The 27,581-nt window shown below is 39.5% G+C and overlaps 1 protein-coding gene across 2 annotated transcripts; it reads right to left on the bottom strand.

The window, feature by feature from the left end:
* Positions 1-3,157: 3,157 nt before the first annotated feature.
* On the bottom strand, positions 3,158-9,115 carry LOC149200725 (uncharacterized). 2 transcript variants are annotated; one of them, XM_089399625.1, is made up of 6 exons: positions 8,928-9,115; positions 8,393-8,452; positions 4,283-4,347; positions 4,091-4,184; positions 3,596-3,638; positions 3,158-3,494 (listed from the first exon to the last, which is right to left on the bottom strand). In XM_089399625.1, the coding sequence occupies exons 1-6, from the start codon at positions 9,075-9,077 to the stop codon at positions 3,448-3,450; spliced, it is 459 nt and encodes a 152-aa protein (XP_089255751.1). In that variant the 5' UTR covers positions 9,078-9,115; the 3' UTR covers positions 3,158-3,447. The 2 variants fall into 2 exon arrangements, with proteins under 2 accessions (XP_089255751.1, XP_089255752.1); XM_089399626.1 differs by lacking the exon at positions 3,596-3,638.
* Between the last annotated feature and the right edge of the window lie 18,466 nt (positions 9,116-27,581).

The following is a 27,581-nucleotide window of genomic DNA, read 5'->3' as shown; positions in this document are numbered from 1 at the left end:
GAAATCTAGTCTAATTAGGAGGATATTGTAACAAATCACTGAATATCCACATCTTATCACACTTTGCATGCTCACTTGATCACTAGCACACAATTACACACGCTAAGCTTATATAAGCTTTGTATTAGAAGGCATCCATTTTCCAAAGCTTTTGAAACTTAGTTTATTTTAACTTACATATCACACCCTAAAGAAAAGTAAAACCCTTAAAATATTCCATAACTTGAACCAACTAAATTCCCCACGAGGGCCACCAAGAATTTTTATTTTTTTCATGAAAGGAACAATTGAAATCTAGTCTAATTAGGAGGATATTGTAACAAATCACTGAATATCCACATCTTATCACACTTTGCATGCTCACTTGATCACTAGCACACAATTACACACACTAAGCTTATATAAGCTTTGTATTAGAAGGCATCCATTTTCCAAAGCTTTTGATACTTGGTTTATTTTAACTTACATATCACACCCTAAAGAAAAGTAAAACCCTTAAAATCTACCATAACTTGAACCAACTAAATTCCCCACGAGAGCCACCAAAGAATTTATAATTCAGGTTAGGACCATTGGGGGTAGGCATACCATAAGCCGCCATGATCATGTTACATCTTTGAGACATAGAAGTTGACTTTTTAGGGAGCTTAAAATCCTTCAATCATTCCATGGAAAATAATACCCAAGCATGGAGGAGACCCGATTTAGAGGGGGTTCAACTTAGATCTAGTGTGTGCAGTACTATTTGGGGTTACCCGACCCATGTAGTGCTTGACATTGGTAACTGACTACAAAGAAACTAAAGACTCGAATTTTCACGTGGGACGAAGGTACTTTAGTGGCCAAAATCTAGGGCATCCATCCCCATAGGTGGAGGTGCAAGCAACACCAAAGCCTCACCCGTTACTTTGGTCATTACCTTTGAAAGCCCAGGCAGATTCCCTTGCTCTTAACTTGGAGAAGAGGAAGATTTTAGTGTCTACCTCGTTTGACCAACTGAGATGGGGTAGAAACATTGAAGGCACCTTTAACCTCAAAGAAGTGAAACACAAGGTTCTAGGTTTTGATTATCCAAACCCTGACCAGGTTTGGAATGACCTTTGGAGGAACTCGCAATGGATGAAAGTCAAGTTGTTTATGTGGTTGGTTCACCAAAAGAAAATTCTCACATGGGAGAATCTTCTAAAAAGGGGATTTGTTGGCCCATCCAAATGTCATCTATGTGGTTTACAAGAAGAAATGATGGAGCATTTATTAAACCTCTGCCCCTTCACCTCTACTTTGTGGGATTGGGCAGCCTTAGTCTTCAGGCAAACTGACAGGGATAGACTCAACATCACCAACACGCTGAAGAATTGGAGGAAAGACTTCTCAGGTAATGAAATCATCAACAAAGCTTGGACTCTGGTTCCAAGCTTTATTATCTAGGATGTCTGGAAAGAACGCAATGGCAAGATTTTCAAGAACAAGCAGACTCGACCCAGAATATCATTGTCCAAATTCTACGACAGATCAAAAATACAGTAGGAGCCATAATGTGGAAAATTCCTGAGAACCCCCTTACGGCCCAGGAGGCACGCATACTGAAGCAGTTGGGTCTATATTCTCTGGTTCCCCTAGGCGCTGTTAAGGGTGTGAGTAAAACAACTACTGATAAAGATATCTGGCAGCCTCCCCCTCATGGTTTTTTGAAAATCAATATAGACGGGGCTTCTAAGCACAACTGAGGGATGGCTGGAATTGGAGTTATAAGAGATGAACAAGGGAGCATAAAGAATATTTTCCACAGTCATTTGGGATGGCCACTAATAACATGGCAGAGCTCATGGCCTTAGAATAGTGCTTGGAAATCCTGAATGAGTTAAATTTACACAATGCCATCATTGAAGCTGACTGGGAGTTGGTCATTAATGTGGCCAAGAGAATGTGTAATGGAACGACACCTGGAAAAGTGTCGAAACACTAGAGACTCTTGCAAGTCTTTCAGCGTATTCATTCCCACTTGCGAACCCTGAGAATTGTTAGTTTTGTTCATGTACGAAGAAAAGCCAATATGTTAGTTGATTGTCTAGCGAATGAAGGCGTGATATGCAAGGAAAACTATATCTGGTACGACTGGGAGTCTATACCCTCTGGTAAACTGAGGGAAGATTGTCATCGACAGGCGGCCAAAGACATTGAGTACTTCCAGATCATGAATAATGGGCAGGAGGTAGACGAGCGGGAGTAGGACAGAGCGGAAGTACTGGAGCTAGGTCGAAGTACCACAGTAAATTCTAACCGTCGATCCTGCAGTCAATGCTCACGTTATAGTCAACTACGGGGGTTGAGGAGGTGATAAACAATGTGCTAGTTGCAGGTCATAGGATCTGATGGTCTTGGACATCGGATGGATATCGGGTTCCAACACGATTGGAGGTTAAGTCGAAGAGCGGACCCGAATTCTTTATAGATCAAGGTTTTAATCTATATTGGATCCGTAAAGCGGGTAAGTACTATGCAAGTTTCCGAAGCGATAACCTGAGGACCATCAGATTAAGTGGTTGTGGATCTACGATGCAGGATCACCATGCAACTCAATTGATCAGAGCGATTTTCAACTGTCCGATTAAAGGTAAGAGCGACGATGGATCACGGTTGATCGAAGAATTTATAAACCATCCAATTGAAAGTTAGATAGACGGTGGAGACGAAGGGATAAGAATTGGGGAGTTAGAGCGGCGAGAATTGAATGAGAAGAATTGCAGTGAGATCAACATTCTGAACACTTAGGTTTATTGCTCAAGGGGGTTTTTTGAGTCATGTGTGGAAGGTTTTGGGTAACCCTGTTGTATGTTGATCATCAACGGGTCTGTCTTTTTGGGCTTTACACTTGTAAAGATGTGTACCATATGTAATCTTTGTTAGGTTAATTGAAGGTTCCACTCTTACTTGACCAAAAAAAATCATCCCTCTTGATATTTAATAAATTTAAATTTAAAAATAAATTTAATAATGATAAAAAATAATAAAAAAAATCAAATTTAAATTTAAAATTAAAATTAAAGTGATAAAAAAAACAGCGTTTTAAAAATGATAAGATTTTTTTTTCAAAATTTACTAAATGTATTGTATTCATCTACACTCATCTAATTACAGAAAATAACATTTCTGGAAAGCATTTTATTGCTAATCAAGAAACCTGATAACACTGAATTATAGTGAAATGGGCCCTTTGCATAAGCACTGTAGAAAGGGATGATCAATAAAAGTGAATGCAGCAACTGAACAAACCTTGTCTGTAATAATAAGAAATAACCAAAAAGAGCTAGGGCAATCTATTTTCTTCTTCCCAACTTGAAAATCAAAACTAAGCTTCCGCTGATCTTTTAGTGGGCATCTACTCTTGCTGGTGAGAATAACAGGTATATAATCAGGATTTAGTTGTTGCAAGAACTTTTCTGGCCTTTACTCTGTGGTTGTGAAGCTTTGCCATTCTTTTTGTAATCTCTTACCTGTAAGAGTGAAAGGAAAAAAATGTTACTAAGTTGAATTTTAGTAAAACTTAGAATGGGAGAGTAATTCAGAAATTTCAGTATTTCAATTGAGGTTTCACCCTGTGGCTGTGAAACTTTGCCATTCTTTTTGTAATCTCTTACCTGTAACAGCGAAAGAAAAAAACATTACTGGGTTGAATTTTACTAAAACCTAGAATGGGGGGAGTAATTCAGAAATTTCATTATTTAAATTGAGATTTCAAGTCATAAACAAGATTCATCTTCAAACCAATATATCTTAAGAGATAGATGTGAGTTAATTTAATTTTCTCCCAAGCTAATATGAAATGGTAAGAAAAAAGTCAATGCACTTTGACCGGGAAAGCTATAATCCTAACCAGGCAGGGACTAGTAATAATTACACTCACAATCAGGTTAAATTGAATCACTATACATTCACGATCAGGTTAGATTTTCTCAATATACATTTATGTTTAATTTTTTTTTGAAATCTTTAAATATTTAACAAACCTAAAATTACTGCAGATCTTCTGGTTAAGCTGGAAGAACTTATAAGTGTTAGATCTAAAGACGAATGAATTAAGTTTCAATACCATTTTCGCATAATACTTTTGGGCATGGGTCCGCACTTGTGTGGAGTTACGAGTACCAACAAATGCTGCAATTGCTTCAAAGTCGGTACCAAACCTGACATACAAATGTTCAAATTACAACATGTCGATTTACAGACATACTGGAAATTACAAACTTCATCTCTACTGCCTCTGAGGGTGCAGAATACTCACATTTTTAAAGCCACGTGAAATTTTTCACGCTCCTCTTTTGTCCAGTAACGACTTTCTGAAATTTTCTGTGGGGAAGAATGGCAGAGGCCTGAGATAAAAGATTCGGGAAATCCTCTGGCAGAAAACCAATTCATCATAAACCTAAAATAGTAAAGTCATATTCAATATCATGAACAAAAGCCGCTGGGTCGATCTCGCTATCCTCCAATGCTTCTACACCTTTTGCCATAGAGAGAAGGAATCTGCACATTGTTGTCTGTAAATCTGGGTTTTCTGCTATTTTTTCGTGTTTCTGATGGTTTTTATAAACTATAACACATAAATTTTTGTGGTTGGTTAGGTAATGTAAGTCGGGAGAGATGGTTTCACATAAATTTTTGTGGTTGGTTAGGTAATATGAGTCTTGATATAATTGTCATGTTGAATCTGTTAGGTGAGTAACTACAATTTAGGAGTATCAAAAAGGTTAAAATTATTCTGGGATCATATCTAGTCTAAGCCACACTTACCCTTAGCATGACTAGATTTTTGCTTACATAATCTTGAACTAATAACATTTTCACGACAGAGTGCCTTAACAGAAACCATGTCATCATCTATTCTATACATAGTGAACTAAAGTACAACACAATTATTTACATAAAATATTGGATTTATTTAAGTTATGCCCATTTTAAATAAAATTCTGTGCGGTGTGGACTATTAAATTTATGCAAATTCTGGGATCACATCTAGTCTGAGCCACACTTACCCTTAGCATGACTAGATTTTTGCCTACAGAGTCTTGAACTAATGACCTTTTCACCACAGAGTGCCTTAACAGAACACCATGTCACCATCTATTCTATACCCAATAAACTAAACTACAACACAATTATTTACATAAAATATTAGATTCATTTAAGTTATGCCCATTTTAGATAAAGTTTTGTGCAGTGTGGACTATTAAATTTATGCAAAACTTATTAGTTTTTGAGTAACTGATTCAAGGTGTGAATGATATTTTAGAGTATAATGTTCCATGTTTTGATTGTTTTTTGAGTATATTTTTGGTTCGTCTATTTAAAATTTTTAAGCAGAATTTATTAGAATTGTAGATTTGAATGATATTTTAAAGTATAGTATAATGTTTTATGAATTTATTAGAATGGTAGATTTGAATGATATTTTGAAGTACAGTATAATGTTTCATGTTTTGATTGTGTTTTGGGTATATTTTTGGTTAGGCTATTTAAAATTTTAAGCAGAATTTATTAGAATTGTAGATTTGAATTCTAGAGTATATATGATTTGAATCTGAATCTTTAAAAAAAAATTCATAGTACTGAATGTATTTATGTGCTCAAAAATACAATTTAAGTAATAGAAAAAAACAATTTTTACTAAGAATTATATCCTCAAATTTTAGTGGGAAAAAAAAGACAAATATTTAGACTCTTTTTAAAGTTTCAAGGAGAGCAGGTTTTTATTCATAATTCATTATGGTTATATTCATGGCTTCATTATATTAGGAAGAATTTTGGAGGTTTCTCAATGAACTCAAAGCTTAAAAAAAATTAATTTTAATCCTTAATATAAATGATTTTTTACACATTAACTTATTTTAATCATTAATATAAATGAATTTTTTACACATTAACCTATTTTAATCATTAATATAAACCATTTTTTTTATTTATTAATTTAGCTATCATTTCTGTTTCTAAGAAAGAGTTACTGAATAAACGCAACGCATATTTCTCTGCATATGTATGGTATTCTTACTAAAAAAACAATATGAAGCTGAAGCAGTGAAGCTGAAGCAGTGCATTAAATGTTGTATAAGTTCTGATATATATCAAAATATATAACATTTATATGTTGTTAACAGCAGTGTATTAAATGTTTGTATAAATAATATTTAGATTTAATTGTGTATATCCCAACCCATACCATATTTAATACATTATGAAGAGGTGTACATTTTTTTATTAAATTTGTTTACATAAATTAATATGTCTCACCAAAAATTTTGACCTTATCAATACAATACCATCAATAATATGAATGGTTTAAAATTAATCTAAACACATATATATGAAACCTAATTTGTTGTTGTTATTTTAAAACACTAATTGTTTAAAATTAATCTAAACAAATATATATATGAAACCCAATTTGTTGTTGCCCCATATATATATATATATATATATATATAACCCAATTTATTGTTTCCATTTTAATTGAATATGCTGTGATCACATCTATTATTAAACCTCCCTAATCTAAGGAGTAACCCCAATAAGAACTGCAACCAAACCTCCCTTATCTAAGGAGTACCCCCAATAAATAAAAACTGCAACCAATCAATTTTTTTGTGTTATCATGTTTCTAGGTGGACTCACCTAAAGCAGCCTTACGCCTAGCCAACCCAACTGTTGTGGTCTAACCCAAAAGACCCAAGAGAATCAAACCCACACCTTGTGACAAAAGACCAACAACTTGGCAAGGGCTTTGAACAACTAAGCTACCTGAACTGCAACCAATCATACTAATCCTTTAAAATTAAACTAAACCTCTTTATATATACGAAGACCCAATTTGTTAAAATACTTGAGATATATAATCCACTCTTTGTGCTTGGCATCCATGGAGGACACACATCGCCTCTTTCTTTTTTTTTTTTTTTTTTGGCTATTTCCATATGCAAAAACTGTATGGGATGGGGTTATGGATCCGCTCAATATCGAAGGCAGATGGAAAGGATTGGTTGAGGAATGTCTATCATCTTGGATTGTCTATCATAAGAAATATGAAACATTACCTTTTTATATATTCTGGGGAATATGGAGATTCAGAAATAGAAAGATCTTTGAACAGAGAGAACCAAATATCAGGGAAACAATATTAAAGATTGGTGCATACTTCAGGGAGATTGGGCCAATAAGAAGGAAATGTCGTAGAAGAAACATTAAGCATATCAATATTTGGAAGGAATTCCTGGTTGGTTTCTTTGATGGGGTGTGTGATCAAAGAAAATGTGGATGCGGGGCATATATTGTAATAGATAGAACCTGACACATTTTATCATTTCTCATTTCTGGGAAGGAGGGAGGGGCACAAATAGCCAGACATAACTCATTGCACTGTGGGGGACTTTAGTATGTGCAAAATGGTTGGGTATTGAGACTTTAAAGGTTTTTGGGGACTCAAAAAGTGTCATAGAATGGGTACAAAGATCTACACTATTTAGCCCATTCATTCTTAATGCATGGATGAAGCGTATTCGGATGTTGGAGCAGACATTTCAACAAATCACCTGCATGCATGTGTTCATGTGTTCCGGGAACAAAATGGGGTTACATACATATTGTCAAAAAAAAGAGTATCAGTAGAGGCAGGTATGATTCACTTTTTTGCATTTCAATAGGATTCATTAGTAAATGAAGGTCACATAGAGATCTTGTAATATAAAACTTCACTGTCCATTCATATTAGATTATGCATTTTGTGATGTTGTAATGACCATTTTTTAGGCGATGACAAAGGCACTACAGTAACAATCAGAGGGGCTGTACTAACAGATATAAATGAGGAATTATAGATAAAATATGGAGATATGAGAAACAATATTTATAAGTAAAATTTTATTTTATGTTTTTTTTGGTGGAGATAAAATGATAATAGATCCCTGACATAAGTTTGTGAAGAAAAAACATAACAGAAACATGCTGTTGCAATCACTTTGACCTAAGTTTTTGAAGAAAAAACATAACAGAAACATGCTGTTGCAATCACTTTGACCTAAGTTTCTGAAGAAAAAACATAACAGACCTAAGTTTTTGAAGAAAAAACATAACAGAAACATGCTGTTGCAATCACTTTGACCTAAGTTTTTGAAGAAAAAACATAACAGAAACATACTGTTGTAATCACTTTTGATGTTTTTTTCAAAAAATAAATAAATAAATACCCAATTTGTTGTTGCCATTTTAATTGAATGTGCTGGGGATCAAATCTATCCTTAAACCTCTCTAACCTAAGGAGGTGCCTTAGGTGTCCTCAACAAGAAGGTTATAACGTAATTTCAATTCCAGGCAAAGACACTTCACAAAGTTTTTCAGCATGTACCTTGGTTTCAACGGGCAGTGAAGCTTGTCCCTTTTCGTCTTGCACTTTCATAATTTCCGTCTGTACATTCAAGCCAAAGTGTAAGACCACTTAAAAAACAGAACTCACACCAGCCATCAGTATTGGTATTAGTCTTTCAGTTTGTAACAAACCAGCCATCAGTATTGGTATTAGTCTTTCAGTTTGTAACAAACATGAAAGAAACCCCAAAATAGGGAAAGAGCATGGGGTTGATATTTTTTTATTTTTTCAGAAGAGAATTGTGTATAAGAGTTTTGGCTGGAACTCCATTCATCATTAGGCACTCATCAAGTGTGGGTGGAGTTTCATCTGTAACTTTAAATGGACTAAGTATTATACACACTTTTCTTGAAAATAAAAATATTTTCAACATAAATAACTACAGAAATTTCCTGACAAATAATATCATTGGATACCAATAATCCTAAAAAGCAATGCAGTTTGCTCTTCTTTTATGGAAGGATGAATATTTTTTTAAACGCAATAGAAAACTTACTGAATTTTTCAATCAGACCTGTTCATTGGGATGGAATATTTCATTCTGGAAGTATTGGAGGTCTTCAAAACCAGAAAAATCTGCTTCTATGTAAGGCTCTGGATGCACATTGAGAAAAGAGTCCGCTGCTTCATTGAAAACTTCAAAATCTAATTCATATGGCTCCATAAGATGAATAGTGCACACAGAAACCACGATGAATTCACCCCTCAATTCTGTTACTATGAGGAGGGACTTTTTGGATGGGTGATTGCGGCCAGTTTTGATTAGAAGAATAGACCGTTACCATCTTTACCAATAACTAGTTTGTCCACGTCATTCACACTGACATGTAAAATAAGCCCATTTCCAATTTTGTTTGGAAAATGGCATTAAAAAGATGACATGTGGCAATGAAAAAGAGAAACATTAACACTACTATGGTTGTGAATTTAATGGTGATTGAAATTACTATTACAAAAATTTAATCATGGTGTTTATTATTATCATTATCTAATTTTAAGGTCAAGATTAAGCCAAATACTAATTTGGTGTATGAGACTTTCTTGGTTTTTATTATTGTTATTATTATTATCTAATTTTAAGGTCACTACCAAGCCAGACACTAAATTGGGGTATGAGACCTTTTTGTTTGTGGGACAAGGGACCCACACCAAATTGGTATATGAGACCCCCTTATTTGTGGGACAAAGGACCCACCTCCGCGCAACGATATTCGGTGTATGAGACTCCCTTGGATATTATTATTATTATTATCCAATTTTAAGGTCACGGCCAAGCCAGACACTAAATTGGTGTATGAGACCCCCTTGTTTGTGGGACAAGGGACCCACGCCAAATTGGTGTATGAGACCCCCTTATTTGTGGGACAAGGGACCCACCTCTGCGCAACGATTTCACTGCTAAGTCTACGAAGGCATACATACTCTACCCCCCTCTAGTTTTGAATCTGTGATCTCTTTCGAGGAAACACATGCTCTTAACCATTAGGCCCACATCTCATTTCCTTTCATAATTTTAATAGCCCATATTTTTAATAACAAACCATCAACTTTTGAGAGATTTTACTAGTCATTAGTATTTTTTGGGATTCTATGGCCATTTACAACCACCAAATTGGTGTATGAGACCCCCTTATTTGTGGGACAAGGGACCCACCTCTGCACAACGATTTGACTGCTAACTCTATGAAGGCATACATACTCTAACCCCCCTCTGATTTTGAACCTGTGGCCTCTTAGGAGGAAACGCATGCTCTTAACCATTACACCCACACTCATTTCCTTTATAATTTTAATAGCCCATATTTTTAATAGAAAACCATCAACTTTCGAGGGATTTTACTAATCATGAGTGTTTTTGGGGATTCTATCGCCATTTACAACCATAATAATTATAATAATTGTGAGTTTCATATACATATTTTATTTCTTCATAACCCAACAGAGAAAAGTACCCTTGAAATAACAACATAATGTTCAAGGAGAGTGGAAGAATAAGTCTAATGGTGTTTGAAATTACTATTGCAAGATTCTAATCATGGGTTTTCAAAGAAAAAATCGTCTCATTTCCTTTCATGTTTTTAATAGCAAACCATCAACTTTGGAGGTATTTTACTAGCCATTAGTTTCTTGGAATTCTCTTGCCATTTGCAACCATAATAATCATAATAATTGTGAGTTTCATACAAATATTTCTTTATAACCAAAGAGAGAAAAGCACCCTTAGAATGATAATGAAATGCTCAAGGAGAGTGGAAGAATGATAATGAAAGGTAAGAAGAAAACCATTAAGTTTCCACTGACACTTATCCTTCTCGGTGTGCCTCTATCTCTTAGTGTTGTAGTAACTGTTAGCCCTTGAGGTGCAATGTTTCTATTTTAACGGAAATGTCCCCTGTTTTAGCTCCAATGGTCCACGTCTCCTCTTGCTCCGCTTTGGCCATAAGCCGGACTTCAAAAATTATACACCCACGCTCATAAATATCGGCGGGTCTGCTCTCGGTTCATCTCTTTTCCGTTGCGCTCTCCATTCTCCGATCTCCGATCAGATCGATCTCCACCGTCCATTTCATTCGCCAATCCAACGACTATCACGCATCGCTTAATCGCCCATCGGCGTATCACAATTCCATCACACTGTCTGCCAACCCTTCACCTCTGCGATTAACGATAAGATCTTGACCATTGATCATATCAATCTGACGGCTCCTATGCACTCTCTCATCTATTCTTCCTTGGCTCGATCTCCGCTGCCTGACCAACATCCCGACCGTCGATCCACACCATCCAACGACCCTGTATCCCACTTCCCACCAGTCACCCGAGGAGGAAATTTGTTGGCTTTGTCAGTGTTTTTGACAATCAGACAGTTGAACTCATCAAAGAATCTCCTTGTTGGTAGCCCTCCCCCAATATGAAATGCATCCTCACACGCTACTGCATATAACCATGTATCATCGTGTCCCCTGGCATACAATTGCACCCAATTTCACATCTCTGTGCACCATTGGACCTTGCTACATGTTGTTGCATCATCCCAGAATAAATGGCATCCCCCCTATATAAATTTGCTCATCACACTATGAGGAAATGCATCGGGATGTGAACCACTCCTCCTACACCACATGTGACCCTACACACCACTGCACACTAGCGTGCACCTCTGTGCTCCTTTGTATACCATTGCACATCACTACATACCCCTATACACCCTGGATGCCATGGTTTAAAAAAAAGGTCAGTGGGCGTCAACTTGCCTCTTTCCTACATCATCATCTCACCTAACTCACTACCACTACCCCAGATGTGTGGACCTCCTCTCCTAATTCTCTCCAAGAGATATGATAGGAAAGCCTACTGTTATAGACATTTTTGGGCACTACAACCCCAAGCATAAAATGTACATAAACCAAGGGCTCCTAAGTCCCTAAAAAGTATTGTTCTAACCCCTAAAGGAACAAGGTCAGCTGATTACAGCTTCTCCCAGAAGTTCTCCATGAAAAACTACTCAGAATTGGTCAAAACAGGATCATTTCAGCTGCTCCATAGGCCAGGTGCGTTGCATCTCACCTAAGTACACTGTGTAGGTGCGTTTCATTTCAAAAATCCCTTCTATGGGGTACGATGGGCGAGAAATGACAAATGGCAGTGTCATTCCGCGAGGTGGAGAGGCAATGGAAGCTTCCAGAAACTTCTCCTGTGACACTTGCCTCTCTGAATTCGACCAAGGATGAGTAAGAGATCATCAATCTCCAAGTGGAAGCAAGAACTATTAAAGGGAAGAACTAATCAAATCATAAGCTGACTCATCTCCATTACAGATATCTATATATGGATCCCTCATCCCAGAGATCCAGAGGCCGGAATTTTGTGTATTGTAAGGAATTGTTGTTAGTTTCTTGAGACAAACATCAGATTGTTGGGTGATCTAAGCTTTGTATGAGGTGAAGAGGGGCTTCCTTGCTGAGAGGTTGATGCTGGGTCAGAACAACTGGTTGTAACTCCTCTTGGCTTTTTCTTGTTTATCAATAAAAGTTATTCAAGTTTTCCTCCATACTTTTGTGTCATTCATGTTTGCTGCATTTGTATGGTCAATTTACATCTGATCCTAGATTGTTTATGATTATAGATCCATGTCTTTGTATAGTGTTATCCTACTGTGATCTTACAGGTACTCTGTGAAGCTGGGCATGCAAGGGAACAAGTAGCGAAAGACTATCAATGATCCGGATTTAGACAGGAACGCAATAGATTACAGAGATAACCATAAATACAGCGATGCAATAACCATAAAAACAGAGATGCAACGGAAATAATGCTTCATTTCATTAATGGAAAATACTGAAATATGCTTACAACCAGAAATGGAAATAAACCAGCTAGGGCGATGGTAGCTTATCTCTGAGAAGAGATGTGATGGCTACATGCCTCTGAAATGTTCCGAACTGTATTACAATGAGGCTCGAAGGCCTATTTATTGTTGAGAAACAATGGAAAACCCTTCACATCCCGAAACCTAACCCAAGAAGATGAAACGCCAAATTGTGGGCCCCGTTTGGGTAAATTGGTACATCAATTTCTCGGGGTCGTAGCTTTGGCATACGATCTCCGTTTGACGCGTACGATAGCTCGTTAGAAAGATCTATCCGAGTACTACCACTTTGGGAGGCAACATCGGTCCATGGACCCATGTTGCCCCAGATTCCAAAAAAAAACGTCGTTTAGGGCCTCAAAATAGCTCCGGAAGTTCAGGACCCGAAAAACTGCTAAAAATAGTAAATTGTGCTACAATTTAGGAAACTGAAAAGACTGAAAGAGACAGTTGTGGGGGTCCAAATGGGTTGGTGGGTGGCCACCAACATCCACCTGGATCATTCCTCCCCCCTTAGGAAGCAATGGTCCCCATTGCGTTGAGTTCCTCCCTGAGATGAGGAAGCTTCTGTTGAGTTGGTTCTCTAGTGAGCTGTTCTGCAATCTCTGATGTGTCCAGAAATGGTGGAAAGCATGGTTGACGATGGTCCACATTGAATACTTGGTGCAAGTGAAGGAATGGAGGAATGTTGTGCTTCAAAGCATTGTTGCCCATAGCCTTGGTACTGCTGTAAGGACCATGTCGGAGTGGTCGGAGCTTCTGATAGGCTCTTGTAAGGCATTCTTTCTGTAGATGTAACCAAACTTTGTTGCCCACTTGAAACTTATGTGGTACCCCTGTGGGTGAGGAGAAGTTGTTCCTGTGTTCTGTCATGACCGTATTCCTTTATTGTTGCTGCTGCGTGGAGGAACCCTTTGCAGGGGTCATGGATGTAGCAACGATCTTCCCCTTATTTTGGGAGTGAACCAGACAGATGAATTTCCTGGTCTGTGATATGAGCTTGCTGCCTTTCTTGGTAGTGATCAAGGATGTGGCAGTAGGTGGGGCTACCTCTGGTATCCTATATAATGAATTATTCAAAGAAATAATGACAATGCGAGGCCTTGACTCATACACAGCATGTCGCCTCCATAAGTATGGCTGGCCTAATAGTACATCACAAACATCCAGAGGTGTAACATCACACAATACCTCGTCAGTGAAGGGCTTGATGCTGTAGGGAAGGCGGCACTGCTGGCGAACTTTGAGATCTCTTCCTTCATGAAGCCACCCGATACTGTACGGTTGCGGGTGCGGTGTAGTCGGTAGGCCCAACCGCTTCACGACCTCTGCTTAAACGAGGTTCTTCTGGCTGCCACTGTCGACAATGAATTGTAGCGGCGAACCCTTCACCCACATCTGTGAGTGGAAAAGACGCTCCCCTTCCTCTGGATTTTCGGGCTCATCTTTCTGGATCTTGGCGGTGGCAACAGTGGTGCTGGGATCCGCATCAATGATCTGCTTCCCTTTGCCATTCCCCTTGTTGGGTTCTGGCTCAGGGTCGGAACATGCATCTGATTCGGAAGCCTTCAACTCAGCCACCAACGACTGCTTGGTCCGACACTCACTTGTGTTATGAGTGGGACTCTTGTGGAACTCACACCACTTTCCTGTGTCCTTCTTCGGCTTCGTGGTATTGTTCTTTTCTTGCAACTTCGGCGGGTTGTCTTGGGCTGCCCCGCCTTGGCTTTGTCCTTTGGGCTTCGGATTTGCAGATCCAAAGTCTCGCTTCTTCTGTTTGAACTTTTGCTCGATTTTGACAGCGTATCGGTATGCTGTGCCAAGTGAGGAAATGTTCAAGAACACCATCTCTTCCTGGATGTACTTATGCAGGCAGCCACGGTATTTGAGTACCAGATGCAACTCAGAATCTTTGATACCCAACTGTGTGTGAAGGGTATGAAAAATGTTTGTGAACTCCGGCACGTCTTGGTCTCGTCCCTGTCGCAGTGTGGTCCATTTGATGTATTTGTCCTCATAGCTTCCGACAGGGTAGTACTGCTCCTTGATGGCATCCCGAAAGTCATTCCAAGTGGGTGCGGCCGAAAATAGTGAGCCTGTACTTTCATCCTTCTGCTCGCAGTAGGTTTCCTACCAGTCCTTGACGTGGGGGGCTGCTTTGAGAAGAGCGAAAACAATCTTTTCCCGACTTGAAAATTCATGAACAGAAAAATACCCATCTAGCAGATTTAACCATTTATCTACGGCATCTGCGTCTATTTAACCCTCGAAGATGGGGATTTCGAAATTAACTTGTACCTTGAATGGTGTGGCGTTTCCAGAGTCGCTGTTGGAAGCCGATGCGTCGCCTCTGGGTAGCCGTTGAAGGATCTGCGCAAAGCTATCCATCATCGCGTTCCGTTGTCGCTCAAGGGCTTCTTCGAGCAAGATTTTGATAGGATCTCCTGCCCCCTCGTCTTTCTTCTCATCCGCCATGGGAGGCCGTCGGGATTTGCGAGGCTGGTCTTGCAAAGGTTCGACCAGTTCAAGACCTAACTCCTTATATCCTGACCTCGTTGGGGACATGCAAAGAAAAACAGAGAAAAAGCAGACCGCTCTGATACCACTGATCCGGATTTAGATAGGAACGCAATAGATTACAGAGATAACCATAAATAAAACGATGCAATAACCATAAACACAGAGATGCAGTGGAAATAATGCTTCATTTCATTAATGGAAAATAATGAAATATGCTTACAACCAGAAATGGAAATAAACCAGCTAGGGCGATGGTAGCTTATCTCTGAGAAGAGATGTGATGGCTACATGCCTCTGAACTGTTCCGAACTGTATTACAATGAGGCTCGAAGGCCTATTTATTGTTGAGAAACAATGGAAAACCCTTCACATCCCAAAACCTAACCCAAGAAGATGAAACGCCAAATTGTGGGCCCCATTTGGGTAAATTGGTACATCAATTTCCCGGGGTCGTAGCTTTGGAATACGATCTCCGTTTGACGCGTACGATAGCTCGTTAGAAAGATCTATCCGAGTACTACCACTTTGGGAGGCAACATCGGTCCATGGACCCATGTTGCCCCAGATTCCCAAAAAAAACATCGTTTAGGGCCTCAAAATGGCTCCGGAAGTTCAGGACCCGAAAAACTGCTAAAAATAGTAAACTGTGCTACAATTTACGAAACTGAAAAGACTGAAAGAGACAGTTGTGGGGGTCCAAATGGGTTGGTGGGTGGCTACCAACATCCACCTGGATCAATCAAAGAAGAGAGGAATCGAACTAGGAGATTAGCGCAAGACAGAGGTTGGTCTTCTTTGTTCCTCTCTATCTATACTTCATAAAGGAAAAACAAAAGTAGCTTTACTTTGTTTGTTTCTAAGGCAGCTGTCACACCTTAGTGGAATAAGCAGTTCTGAGTAGACACTTTTCCCTGTAAAAAAATGGCGACTCCGCTGGGGACGAATTAGTTTGTTTGTTTATCTTCCTTGTTGTCTATTTCATAAACTTACAGGTAGCATTCGAACTGCATTTGCCATAGCAAATGCAAAGTAGATAAATGCTACTTCAGTCCATCTACGGGATTTGTTTATGATTTAAACAACTAATTCACAAACTCTCTGATTGCCCTTGTGATAGCTCTTAGGTTCTCCTTAGATCTACCCTTGATTGTTAGATTACTGATTACCTTTTGCTCGGCCAAAACCCATGAACTGAACTGCAAATTGTGACCCGGAACCCAAGCAAAGTCTTGTTTCTGGCCCAGCGCAGGTACTGTTCTGGGAACCTAAAATTCAGCTCACTTCCCGAGTGTAGAAGGTGCGCTGCATTTCAAATTCCTTGTGTTACAGGTGTGCTGATCAGGCTAGGTTTTGTGCAATTTTGGTTTCTGCGATTCATTCTTTCCAGTTCTATTCCTGAATTTTGCTGCCTGTGATCAGTATATGTCTATTTGAAACCCCTTTTCCTTGTTGTTATTCCGCCTCCTTTGTACAAAAGAACTGTAAATGTTTTTGTGTGTTTGTTGAGTCGTTTTCAGTTATCCTTTGCAAAAGTAGCGTAATCGTACTGTCGTCCTTTGATTTGAAACTGTCGCAAGTGTCGATTTCAATCATAGGAAAGAGTTTGATTGCTGTTGATAGTCGATTATCCTGTTACTATTGTTTTTTGTCTGAATTTGTAATTTTTCTAGTGTCAAAACAAGTATTCATTTCAAAATCGTAAGGTGTTGTGATCGTCTCCATTTTTTATTTCGAAAAGAAACTTGTTGATATTTGTCGCTTGAAAAGAAATTCAGATTTGTGCATCAACTTTCTTCTTATCATTCATATACTAAGAAAGTCGAAAACAAATACATGCATGTGCATTTGCATCTAGACAATCTGATTGGTTTGATTTAGGAAAGTGCATTTAGAGTGTGCTTTTTTCTCTTTGTGAAAGGATTCTGTCTTTCTTTCCTTAGTAGCTAGGATTTTCATTGCACAAAGAAGATAAAAAGATTGTTTATCATCTTAGATTGCATTTTAGGAATTACATTTACATCTCGCGGTGAACCTGAAAGGCAAACTTCATAAACAAGATCAACTATAAAATAAATTCAATGAATCTAACAACGCTTTGGAACTTAACGCACAACATTTAGAAGTCTAGGCTAGAGACATATTCCGGCGGCGTAAAGCCTGGTAACTGTTTTTCTCACTGATGGTTGGGTGATTCCTCCACTTTGAGACGACGAGTGCCAGTACGGACTTGTGCTCCCACGTACCATCGAGTATATTTTGGGAGACCCCAATAGGCTTAATCCTTTATCCATAGGAAGTCGTGTCTGCCGCCCTATCGATCGCAATGCACTGAACACAACATTCGGGAAGATTGACTGCCGTACCGTAAAAAGTATTTTGCAGTTTTGCGATTGGTTTGGTAATCCCTCTACCTAGATTTCTAGAGCAGTCCCTTTCGTTCCTTTTCAGGCTCTTTAACAGAAAAGGTCCATCTGAGCACTTGTCACTTCAGGCTCATTAAAAATCGAAGGAGACTAAAGTCATCTTTTGTTTTTTCTCGACTCTTAAAAATTGAAAAAACAAGTTGTGTCAAAGCGTCTAAAATTTATTTTAAACGAAATATTCATTACCCTTTCCTACGTTGATCTTGGGTTGAGAAAATGGAATCCACCAACCAAGGAATTCCCCTTGGAGGAAATCCTAGTCCCTTCTCCTCTTGGGGAGATGTTGGTGCACCCCATATGGCCACATTGTCGCTTCCAGGACTGACGATCGGCTTGCCTATATGGCTCTTCTCAACCTCTGTCGTTCAGAACACCGCAATTCCTGAACAATCAAGTCAGCAACTAGACGATCCAGAGTTACCCACCAACCTTCTACTTCCTCTAATTCTTCCTCTCATCCTTCCTCTTCGCTTGATGGGGTTGGTAAAGCCAAAAGTCAAGTACCTAAGAAGAAGAAGGAAAAGAAGAAGAAAGAGAAGAAGAAGAAGGAGCCAAAAGCGAATGGGGGAATACGAGCGTCGTCTAACGAAAATCCACACACTGCACCGACCAGGCCTAAATCGCCATGTGTCATTTGCAAAGGAGACCACTATCATAGAGATTGTCCTTGCATCCCTCGGATCTTAAGGGACTGGTCTCCTTGTTTGCACAACCCGGTGTCATCAACCTCTGATGATCATGTTGAAAAAACACCGTCGACTAGTGAAAGTGAAGCCCCAAGACAAAAAGGAAAATATAGATTTCCTTGTAAACTGTGCGAAGGCGATCATGCCGTCCACCGTTGTCCCTTCTTAGACGAGGCTAAAAGAGTTTTGGACGATCGTCCAGTTTCACCGTTACGATTTCCTCCTGGATATAAAAACTCTTACCGAGTCCGTCACTAGTTGAAAATCTAGCTGGCCCGCTCAGGTGGTCAGCTGAAGCATCTATCATTGAAGACAAACCATCTGAACCCATACTAGATGAAAGTCAAAAGGTTGAGGCGACAGTTGACACAGTCTTGCCTTCAGAGGTTCCATCTTCAGATGATATAGTCACCGAAGAGAACAAGGATGACACCGTCCAAATTCTTTTCGTAAGCATAAACTCCAATGAACATGGGGACAGTTTACCCGTTCCTTTACCGTAGGAAGGAAGTTCGTCAGAGTCATACCCGGCCGTCTATTCGGTCCCACCTCCAAGCAACCTAGTTGTCTCCTTTGATTGGAATCAACTAGACAGACCCCGTTTACCAGCTAGTGTACCATTCTGAATCATTGTTCAAATATATAGAATGGTTATGGCTGGTACCATCATAGATGAAGGGGCTTCTGTGAGTATCCTTTCCTCGACTTCTTGGAAAGCGCTTGGTTCACCATCGCTTTTGCCTGAGATGAGAAATCTAACAGGCTTTGATAAAGGAACCAGTCAACTGTTAGGGATCCTTCCCAATGTGCCCATAACATTGAGGGGGAAAACCGTTCAAATGAACGTAATGGTAGTTCAAGGACCCATGGATTATAATCTACTCCTTAGACGAGACTATATTTATTGCATGGGAGCGATTGTCTCCTCACTCTTTAGAGTAATGTGTTTTCCGCACGAAGGAAGAGTGGTCAAGCTCGTAGACCAGCTTTCATTCCCCGGTTCACGCATAGCAAATAGTCATATACCATCCCTGAATGGTCTTTTCACGCAAGAAATGTCTCAATCTCCAGTCCGTCCGCCCGATGAGCGCGAGTGATTCGGGGGACATGACTGAAACCCAGGGGGCATGCACCCTGGTCTGCTTCGGCAGGAAAACTTCGGGTATAGGGTAGGTTTCCGCGGGAGTATATGACCTCCGTACTCCCGTCCGTGATTGGAAGAGGGAGTTGGACTGGAATAAGATTCTCTTGTCAAAGTTATGTGTGTTGGCAGGCATTGTCACTCACCTTTGTTTATTTCGATAAACATCGCCGAAGAAGTGTTTTGTTTACGCCGTAAATAGAACAATCTTTGGTAACCTGTAAGAGGTAGACCTCTCCCGGTAAAACAAATGTTTTAACGGAAAGAAGAAGAGGTAACCTTGAAACTCTGTTTTATACCTGGGGGCATGCAAGCGAAGAACGACTATTTATTTTTTTAAATTTGTAGGTCCTCTAACCCTTTAAACTCGTAGGATTGGTCGTTTCCTAACTTGCATAAAGAAAGGATGTGGGGCAAAACTCTAAAAGTTGTCGTTTTTATATATGAGACATTCTTATCACACGACTGGATTAATCGAGCAGTTTTAGCGCATAGTTCAAGCTCGTTAAAAAATAAACATAAGCCATGAGCAAATGTTTCCCCCCGCGTTTAAGCTCATTAAAAAATGAACTATTCCCGGTAAATAACCATCGTGAATGTAGTACTTCAGCAGTTAAAGCCTTGGTCGTGTTTGCACCATCACCTCCACTTTTGCATTGGCCGATCATTCACCTCCATTTGATTGTTTTACCCATTTTGAGGAATAGCTGCGAAGAGTGATCTCACTAGCCATCCTTGTAACACTGTCGTGATTGGAAAATTCCAAACCTTACCTGGAATCAGTTGCTACCCATTTTATCACTCGTTCCTCAAAAGACGAGTCTCCTTTAAGCTCTTTTCAACTAACTCGTAAAATATGAAAAGATTGTCGAGCCATTAGCCTCTCCAGCTCGTTAAAGGGACCGAAAGTGCTATCCCTCCTCTAAATTTTAATCTTTTTGGACCTGAGGGATTATTACACAAAAAGATCGAGCGCTTGTTTTGTTCGGCTCGTTAAAAGTATCGAAAATTCATCCCTTCTGTATTGTTTTATACTTTTTCGGACTTAAGCGATTAGATGACGAAAAAGGAATTTTGGAGTTACCTTTACGTTCCTTTTCAGACTCTCTAAAATTGAAAAGGACCGAGTTATTTTTTCGTTAAACTCGTTAAAATTTTAATAGCGACAAACTTGTCTATAGACGAGAACAAGTTTCGCTATCGCTAGGCTCGTTAAAACATAGCAATGGGTTTGCCCGAAGGGAAAATTATAGAACAAGCATATGTTATCCTCCTCAAGCTTGATAAAAATAAAGAGGTACTGGTCAGCAATGACTGGGGAAAAATTAGGAAGAAAACTTGAAGAAACTTTGTTGGTAGCAAGTCGCTCTTGAACATGACACTTTCATTCCGCATCCAAGTCGGGTTGGGTTGTTTCATTCACCAGTCACATCATCATGGTCCCATCATACCATCCACATTTGGGGTTAAAGCTACCAATCCATCACGTCAGTGTCGCCGATATGTTCAAGAGAAGTCATTCAGAGAATTCACCTGTGTCTCACCCACTACAATACATTTATACTCCATTCTTTCATGACCGCCACCCTGAACCTTATATCACCAGATCGTTTTCACCTCCATTAAAATCATTTGCTCTGTTCCGTGTCATTGATGTGGGATTCATTAAGGCCCTCCTGTGACGGATCACTTCTTTTCGACATCAGCTTATTATCCAAGAAGTTGATCTAGGAACACCCCATTCAGTACTTTGAAGCTTGCATGCCTCAATGGCAAGTTTCTCACTTCTGGCGACAGGTTTACATCAATGGCCTTCGACCGAAAGATTTTGCGTGGTGTTCGACGCCAAGTCCTTTATTCACACCACATGAATTGTACTGCAGTACCTTGAGGGTCATTATCATTATCGGTGATTCCTCTCGCGCTTGTTAATAGCTTATATTATTGACTAGTAATCAAGCGATGTCTTTCCATGTTCGACTTCAGAACATCTCTCACATGGATAGACTTGTACTTCGAGTGAAGATCGAACGAGATTGAAGACCTCGGATCTAGTTTCATCCATCCGGGCTGCGATATATATTCAGGAAAATAAAGACATCGAATGTACATCATTGCTACACAGATAATCATCCAATCAAAGGGATGATGGCTCTATCAGAATCATTAGTCTACACTCAGACGACTGTCTGTCTTATGTACATGAAAATGAATTTATAAAGCTGAGCATGTGAATGCCCACCTCAGCTAGATCATGAAAATATTATGAAGATAATGTATTGTATTGTATCTTATTACAGGTCTCCTCCCAGCTTGAAAGAACTTCGGATCCTCATAATAAAGCATTTCACCCGACATCAAAAGATTAACGACCTCATGCTTTAGGGGGCAACTGTTATAGACATTTTTGGGCACTACAACCCCAAGCATAAAATTTCCATAAACCAAGGGCTCCTAAGTCCCTAAAAAGTATTGTTCTAACCCCTAAAGGAACAAGGTCATCTGATTACAGCTTCTCCCATAAGTTCTCCATGAAAAACTACTCAGAATTGGTCAAAACAGGATCATTTCAGCTGCTCCACAGGTCAGGTGTGTTGCATCTCACCTAAGTACACTGTGTAGGTGCGTTGCATTTCAAAAATCCCTTCTATGGGGTGCGATGGGCGAGAAATGAAAAATGGCAGTGTCATTCCGCAAGGTGGAGAGGCAATGGAAGCTTCCAGAAACTTCTCCTGTGACACTTGCCTCTCTGAATTCGACCAAGGATGAGTAAGAGATCATCAATCTCCAAGTGGAAGCAAGAACTATCAGAGGAAGACACTAATCAAATCATAAGCTGACTCATCTCCATTACAGATATCTATATATGGATCCCTCATCCCAGAGATCCAGAGGCTGGAATTTTGCATATTGTAAGGAATTGTTGTTAGTTTCTTGAGACAAACATCAGATTGTTGGGTGATCTAAGCTTTGTATGAGGTGAAGAGGGGATTCCTTGTTGAGAGGCTGATGCTGGGTCAGAACAACTGGTTGTAACTCCTCTTGGCTTTTTCTTGTTTATCAATAAAAGCTATTCAAGTTTTCCTCCATACTTTTGTGTCATTCATGTTTGCTGCATTTCTATGGTCAATTTACATATGATCCTAGATTGTTTATGATTATAGATCCATGTCTTTGTATAGTGTTATGCTATTGTGATCTTACAGGTACTCTGTGAAGCTGGGCATGCAAGGTAACAAGTAGCGAAAGACTATCAAAGAAGAGAGGAATCGAACTAGGAGATTAGCGCAAGACAGAGATTGGTCTTCTTTGTTCCTCTCTATCTATACTTCATAAAGGAAAAACGAAAGTAGCTTTACATTGTTTGTTTCTAAGGCAGCTGTCACACCTTAGTGGGATAAGCAGTTCTGAGTAGACAATTTTCCCTGTAACACCTACCTAAACCCTAGTGGTGATGTCCTCACAGTGCTTCTACTTGGTGTTCCCTGCATCCATGGAAAATCTTCAGCTCCATATAAAACACTATTTGTTGGCCTACCGATGCTACCTCCTTTTATCAACTCCTACTAAAGTATACATTGATCATCCTACTACCCCATGCACGATCTACCTACCATGAAAACTCATGAAATCTTCCCACTCCTCGGTCAATCCATCATGTCATTAGTGTTATCCATAACTTTGAAGGCGATATGAAAAGGTGTGTGCGCTCAATCACGAGTCCATCACAAAACTACTTCCATCACCTACTGACTCCATGATGTGATGGAGAATCCCACTGGATCCCAACAACAATATGGCCCTTGAGCCCCTCTGGTAATCCACAACCCCTGCTGAATTATGGCCATGGATACATCTAACCTCCTAGATTTCTCCATCATGTATCAACTTAGTACCTCTGGCAATCCAATCCCAAAGGAGGGATCAAGCCCTCCATGCTTGTGTTGTGCCATACTCAGCTCAAGTCGCTCACTCCTGCTGACTTGATCATCCCCTATGACTTGTCTAGAAAACTTTGCCTCCCTCTGTATGATTCATATAGTTGGGATAATAATGTTGAAAGCCCTACTAGTGTGCCTTTGAAGTAAACTGTGTTGAAGTCCCAATGTGTGCTCCCTTCATTGCCCCTCATCAATGGCTAACCCAAAGGATGGTTGTGCATCCTCCTCCATCACAACCTCACCATGAGGCTCCAACTGCTCCTCCATCGACAATCTATCATGTAAAAAATCCTCACTGTCCAACTATCAGTGGTTTCCATTTGAAAACGATGTCATGGATCTGGGTGCCTCTGTGACTATTGTCACCTCATCAATGGATGGCCCCATGTGTGTGTGCTCTACTCTTCCTGCCACTGTTTCAACCAAAGCTATCAAAGGGATATCCAACAAGGGTGACTCTTGCGTCACACTGGGTATATTTACGTGCTCCTCTTGTATGCCATTAGCTTCATACTCAACCTCCTCATCAGGCTCCGGATATCTAAAGCATGTTTCCACCAATAGAAACACCTACTGGTCTCACCCTCTAACTACCCCTATCCTGTCCACTCCTTTTAAGGAGGTATGTGCCCTCTCGGTCAAATCTCTCTACGAGCCTCCATATGAAATCCTTATAAGACGTGACGTTTGCATGAACCAAATGGATCAGTCCACAGTACCACCACTCCATGGAATCTCCATCCAAATGACAAGTGGCATATCTAATGTCATCCACCTCTCTCATGGGGTTTAGCCGGAAGTATGTGTCTAGTTCTTGCACCCATTTTCTGCAGGAACTCCTAGTTGAACCATTAAAGGGGGTGCAGGTTATTTTTCCCACCATATTTTGTACACTCTGCTTTGGCTGATCTCCCATAGGTAATGTGAATAGCTTCATCCCCTTGGCATGCTTAACTCTAGGGTATCTATCATGAGGATGAGGATGGCTCTTGTTTATCCCCTTAATGCTGCTCAACTGGGCCCACAATTCTTTTAGTTTTTCATCATTTTCTTTTAGTATCTTAGTGTTTCTATTGGTCTCCTCCATGATCCTTTGTGTACATCATCTTCCTTGCATCACCAGAATATACATAGTTTCACCCATCACTGTGCATGTATACCTACACCTCCATGATCTTGCTAGCTTCCCCATAGTTGGCCAAGATCATGCTCTAATACCATTCTAATGTTCCAAATTGAAAATATACTACAATAATTAGAGACATATAAAAGGAAATAACAACCATAGACAATTACTGCACATGCATATCAAACACCAAGAAATAAAGGCGGAACAACTGGGCCATTTTATTAATATTGATAAAACATGAGTACAATGATAGAACAATGGAACCTGGGACTACTTATGTAAATAATGAAAAACCCAGGTGAAAGGCTGAAGATCCAAGTGATGGAAAAGCTCCCCACAAAATATGCACGCTGCTCATAAATTTTGTCAACTGTTGTTGTGATGGAATTGTAATTCTGCCCTCAATATCACCCAGATCGATATGAAATTGTAGCCACAAGCTCCTCTCCTAAAACCTAGCAATACTTAGAAAAGGTTTGGCTCAATTCCAAGCCAAAACTAAAGCCACCAAGTGATGCAAACTTTCCATCTAACCAACAATACACCCTGCTATAAGAATGTAGGATTCTTGCTTGAATAATGTCCATAAAATTTTGTAAAATTAACGAAGTCTCCTCTAAACAAAACCAAAAAAAACATAGAAAGGGTTTGGGTTGAATCCAACATGCCTCGATGACGCCAAGAAATGTGCATGGCTCTAACTTGCTAGAAAAATTCCCTGTAGAAAGAATTATGTTGTATAAAGCCAATCAATTCCTGGAAAAATTTCCTCTAGCTCCTGCAAGTCACTCCTTTAAACCTCCCTATTTCTCCTTATAATGAACTCCCCAAATCTCCTTATCAAAATATTTGTGCAGTAGATGTCCAAAAACCCTAGTGCATGCCCTGAAATAGATAAATTTGTCCCTCCAAAATGCAGCACTCTCATCCCTTCAAATCACCAAGGAAAAACTCTTCCTCCCTATGGATAAATCTCTGCGAATTCTCTGGAAAAAAACTCCACTATTTTCTAACTTCTCTCAGCCCTTCAAATTTCCTTCTATGCCCTAAGAGAAGCACACACTAGCTAGAAATAGTCTGCAATGTAGCTCCTAGAGAAGCCTTAAGATGGACTCCTTCTTACTCTCCTAGGGTGACACTCAAAGTTAACCGAAGGTAGAGGTGGAATTCCTCGGAAATTCCTTGTGTTGAACAACATGGTTGTCTTGGCTAAGAAACTCAAGAGAACTAATGTTGAAATTGTAAAATGACCAAAGATACCAAAAGTGAGGTCCTCAAGCTCTATTTATAATTTGTTGGCCTCTTCTCCCCTTGTGGTCCCCACTCTCTCTTCTCTCTCTCTCTCTCCTAATTCACACTTCCTTCTCTTTTCTCTCTCCTCCAAGAGTATGAGTTCCCTCCTTGGGTCAAATTTCTCTTTCTTGTGGTCCCCACATTCCACTAGCGCTACAATTTTCCTTCTACCTCCTAAATTCCAATGTCGGAAATGTCTCTTCTTTCCAAAATTGTCTCTAATATGGAAAAATCAATATTGGGGACATGACATGTTCTCTTTTTTTCCTTCACTACTTCTGTTGCATATTCTTAGCACCTTCACAATTTTTCACACTTCTTTCTCAAATGCTCCCCCTAGATTTCCTTCCTCTTGTCTGCACTAACATTCCTCATTATCTCTATTAGAGTGCTTCAGTGCTTCTTCTTCCTCTTTAGTCGTTAAAAATGAATGCAATCATGGGAACTTCTTGCTTCCCACTTACTCCTCATCTGTTTCTTATGCAACTTCCCCTTATCTTCTCCACCACTCCACATATATTTTCCTTCCCTATGTGTGGGCTACTTGAGCATGTCTCCCGAGGTAGGGACAATATGGGCTTGTCCTTTTCTCAGAAAACATACACCCTTCAATGCCTGTACTAGCATGGCCATTATTTCATCAGGGGAATAAGTGGGTCATTAAATGAGGTGGTTTGGGTTGGAGTGTAACCATTTCACAAGCAACTCCTCGTCCCAGGAGTTTGTTTCCATGTCCTCTCTCTCAATCCAATCATCTTTTATATTGTCATGATTAATTACATTCACATGAAAATATTTACATAAGGGGGAGACCAAAAAGGGTTGTCACACAATGGTTGTATGTGCTCTTTGAAATGGCGGTTTAAGGAAGACCAAAAGCCAAATGAGGTAGAAGAACCCATAATTTCTCCCAGTGGTGGTTTAAGGATTACCACCAACTCTAGAACTAGGCTCGAAGCAATTCTTTGAACAATTTCAAATCTACCTGGAAGTTGAAGTCTTATATGAAGTGGAAGTGCTCCATGATGATAGTTTGAAGATGACCATAAATTGATGTAGCAAAAATTGAAGTCTTCTTCTAGTGGTGGTTTAAGGATGGACACCAACTAAGTCGTGCTGATGGAACATGAATCTATCTCTGGCTACAACTATGACTCTGGCATTATCTGACTATGGCTCTAGGCTTTGGCACATGGCTCTAGTTTAGGTTGTGGCTCAAGATCACTTGATATTTCTTCAAAGTTGGTAGTTGATCATCAACATGCTCCTCCTTGTTAGAAGATGAAGATATATCCACTGCAAGATGTGTCAATACTCGAGATTGAACTCTGAGGTATGACCAATATATCTTCTTAGAAGTTAAAGACCATGTCCAAGAATCAATCCATACAACATGAATCTTTTCTCTTGTAGGAGTCTTATGTTTGGAATATATATTTGAATGATGAAACGTTTTCCACAATTCTCACAAGGGTGAAGATCAAAACATTGATCTTTCACATGGCCAACTTGATCAAAATGTTGACATATGAGAATATGAAGTGGCTATGGAAGAGGAGCAAGATGTGGGATATGTGAAGATCAATTGTCTTGATGAAACCAAACACTTTGAAATTCAGTGGGTTTAGAGTAGTCCAGAATGTGAAAGGAAGCACCCTTGTCATAT

The sequence above is a fragment of the Pinus tabuliformis genome, chromosome 2_1 (genome assembly GCF_031772625.1).
Source record: "Pinus tabuliformis cultivar Carrire ecotype Pingquan chromosome 2_1, CPIR1, whole genome shotgun sequence".
Classification (NCBI taxonomy): Eukaryota; Viridiplantae; Streptophyta; class Pinopsida; order Pinales; family Pinaceae; genus Pinus; species Pinus tabuliformis.
Note: the sequence above shows the minus strand (reverse complement) of the source record. Positions and strands in the feature narration are given on the sequence as shown.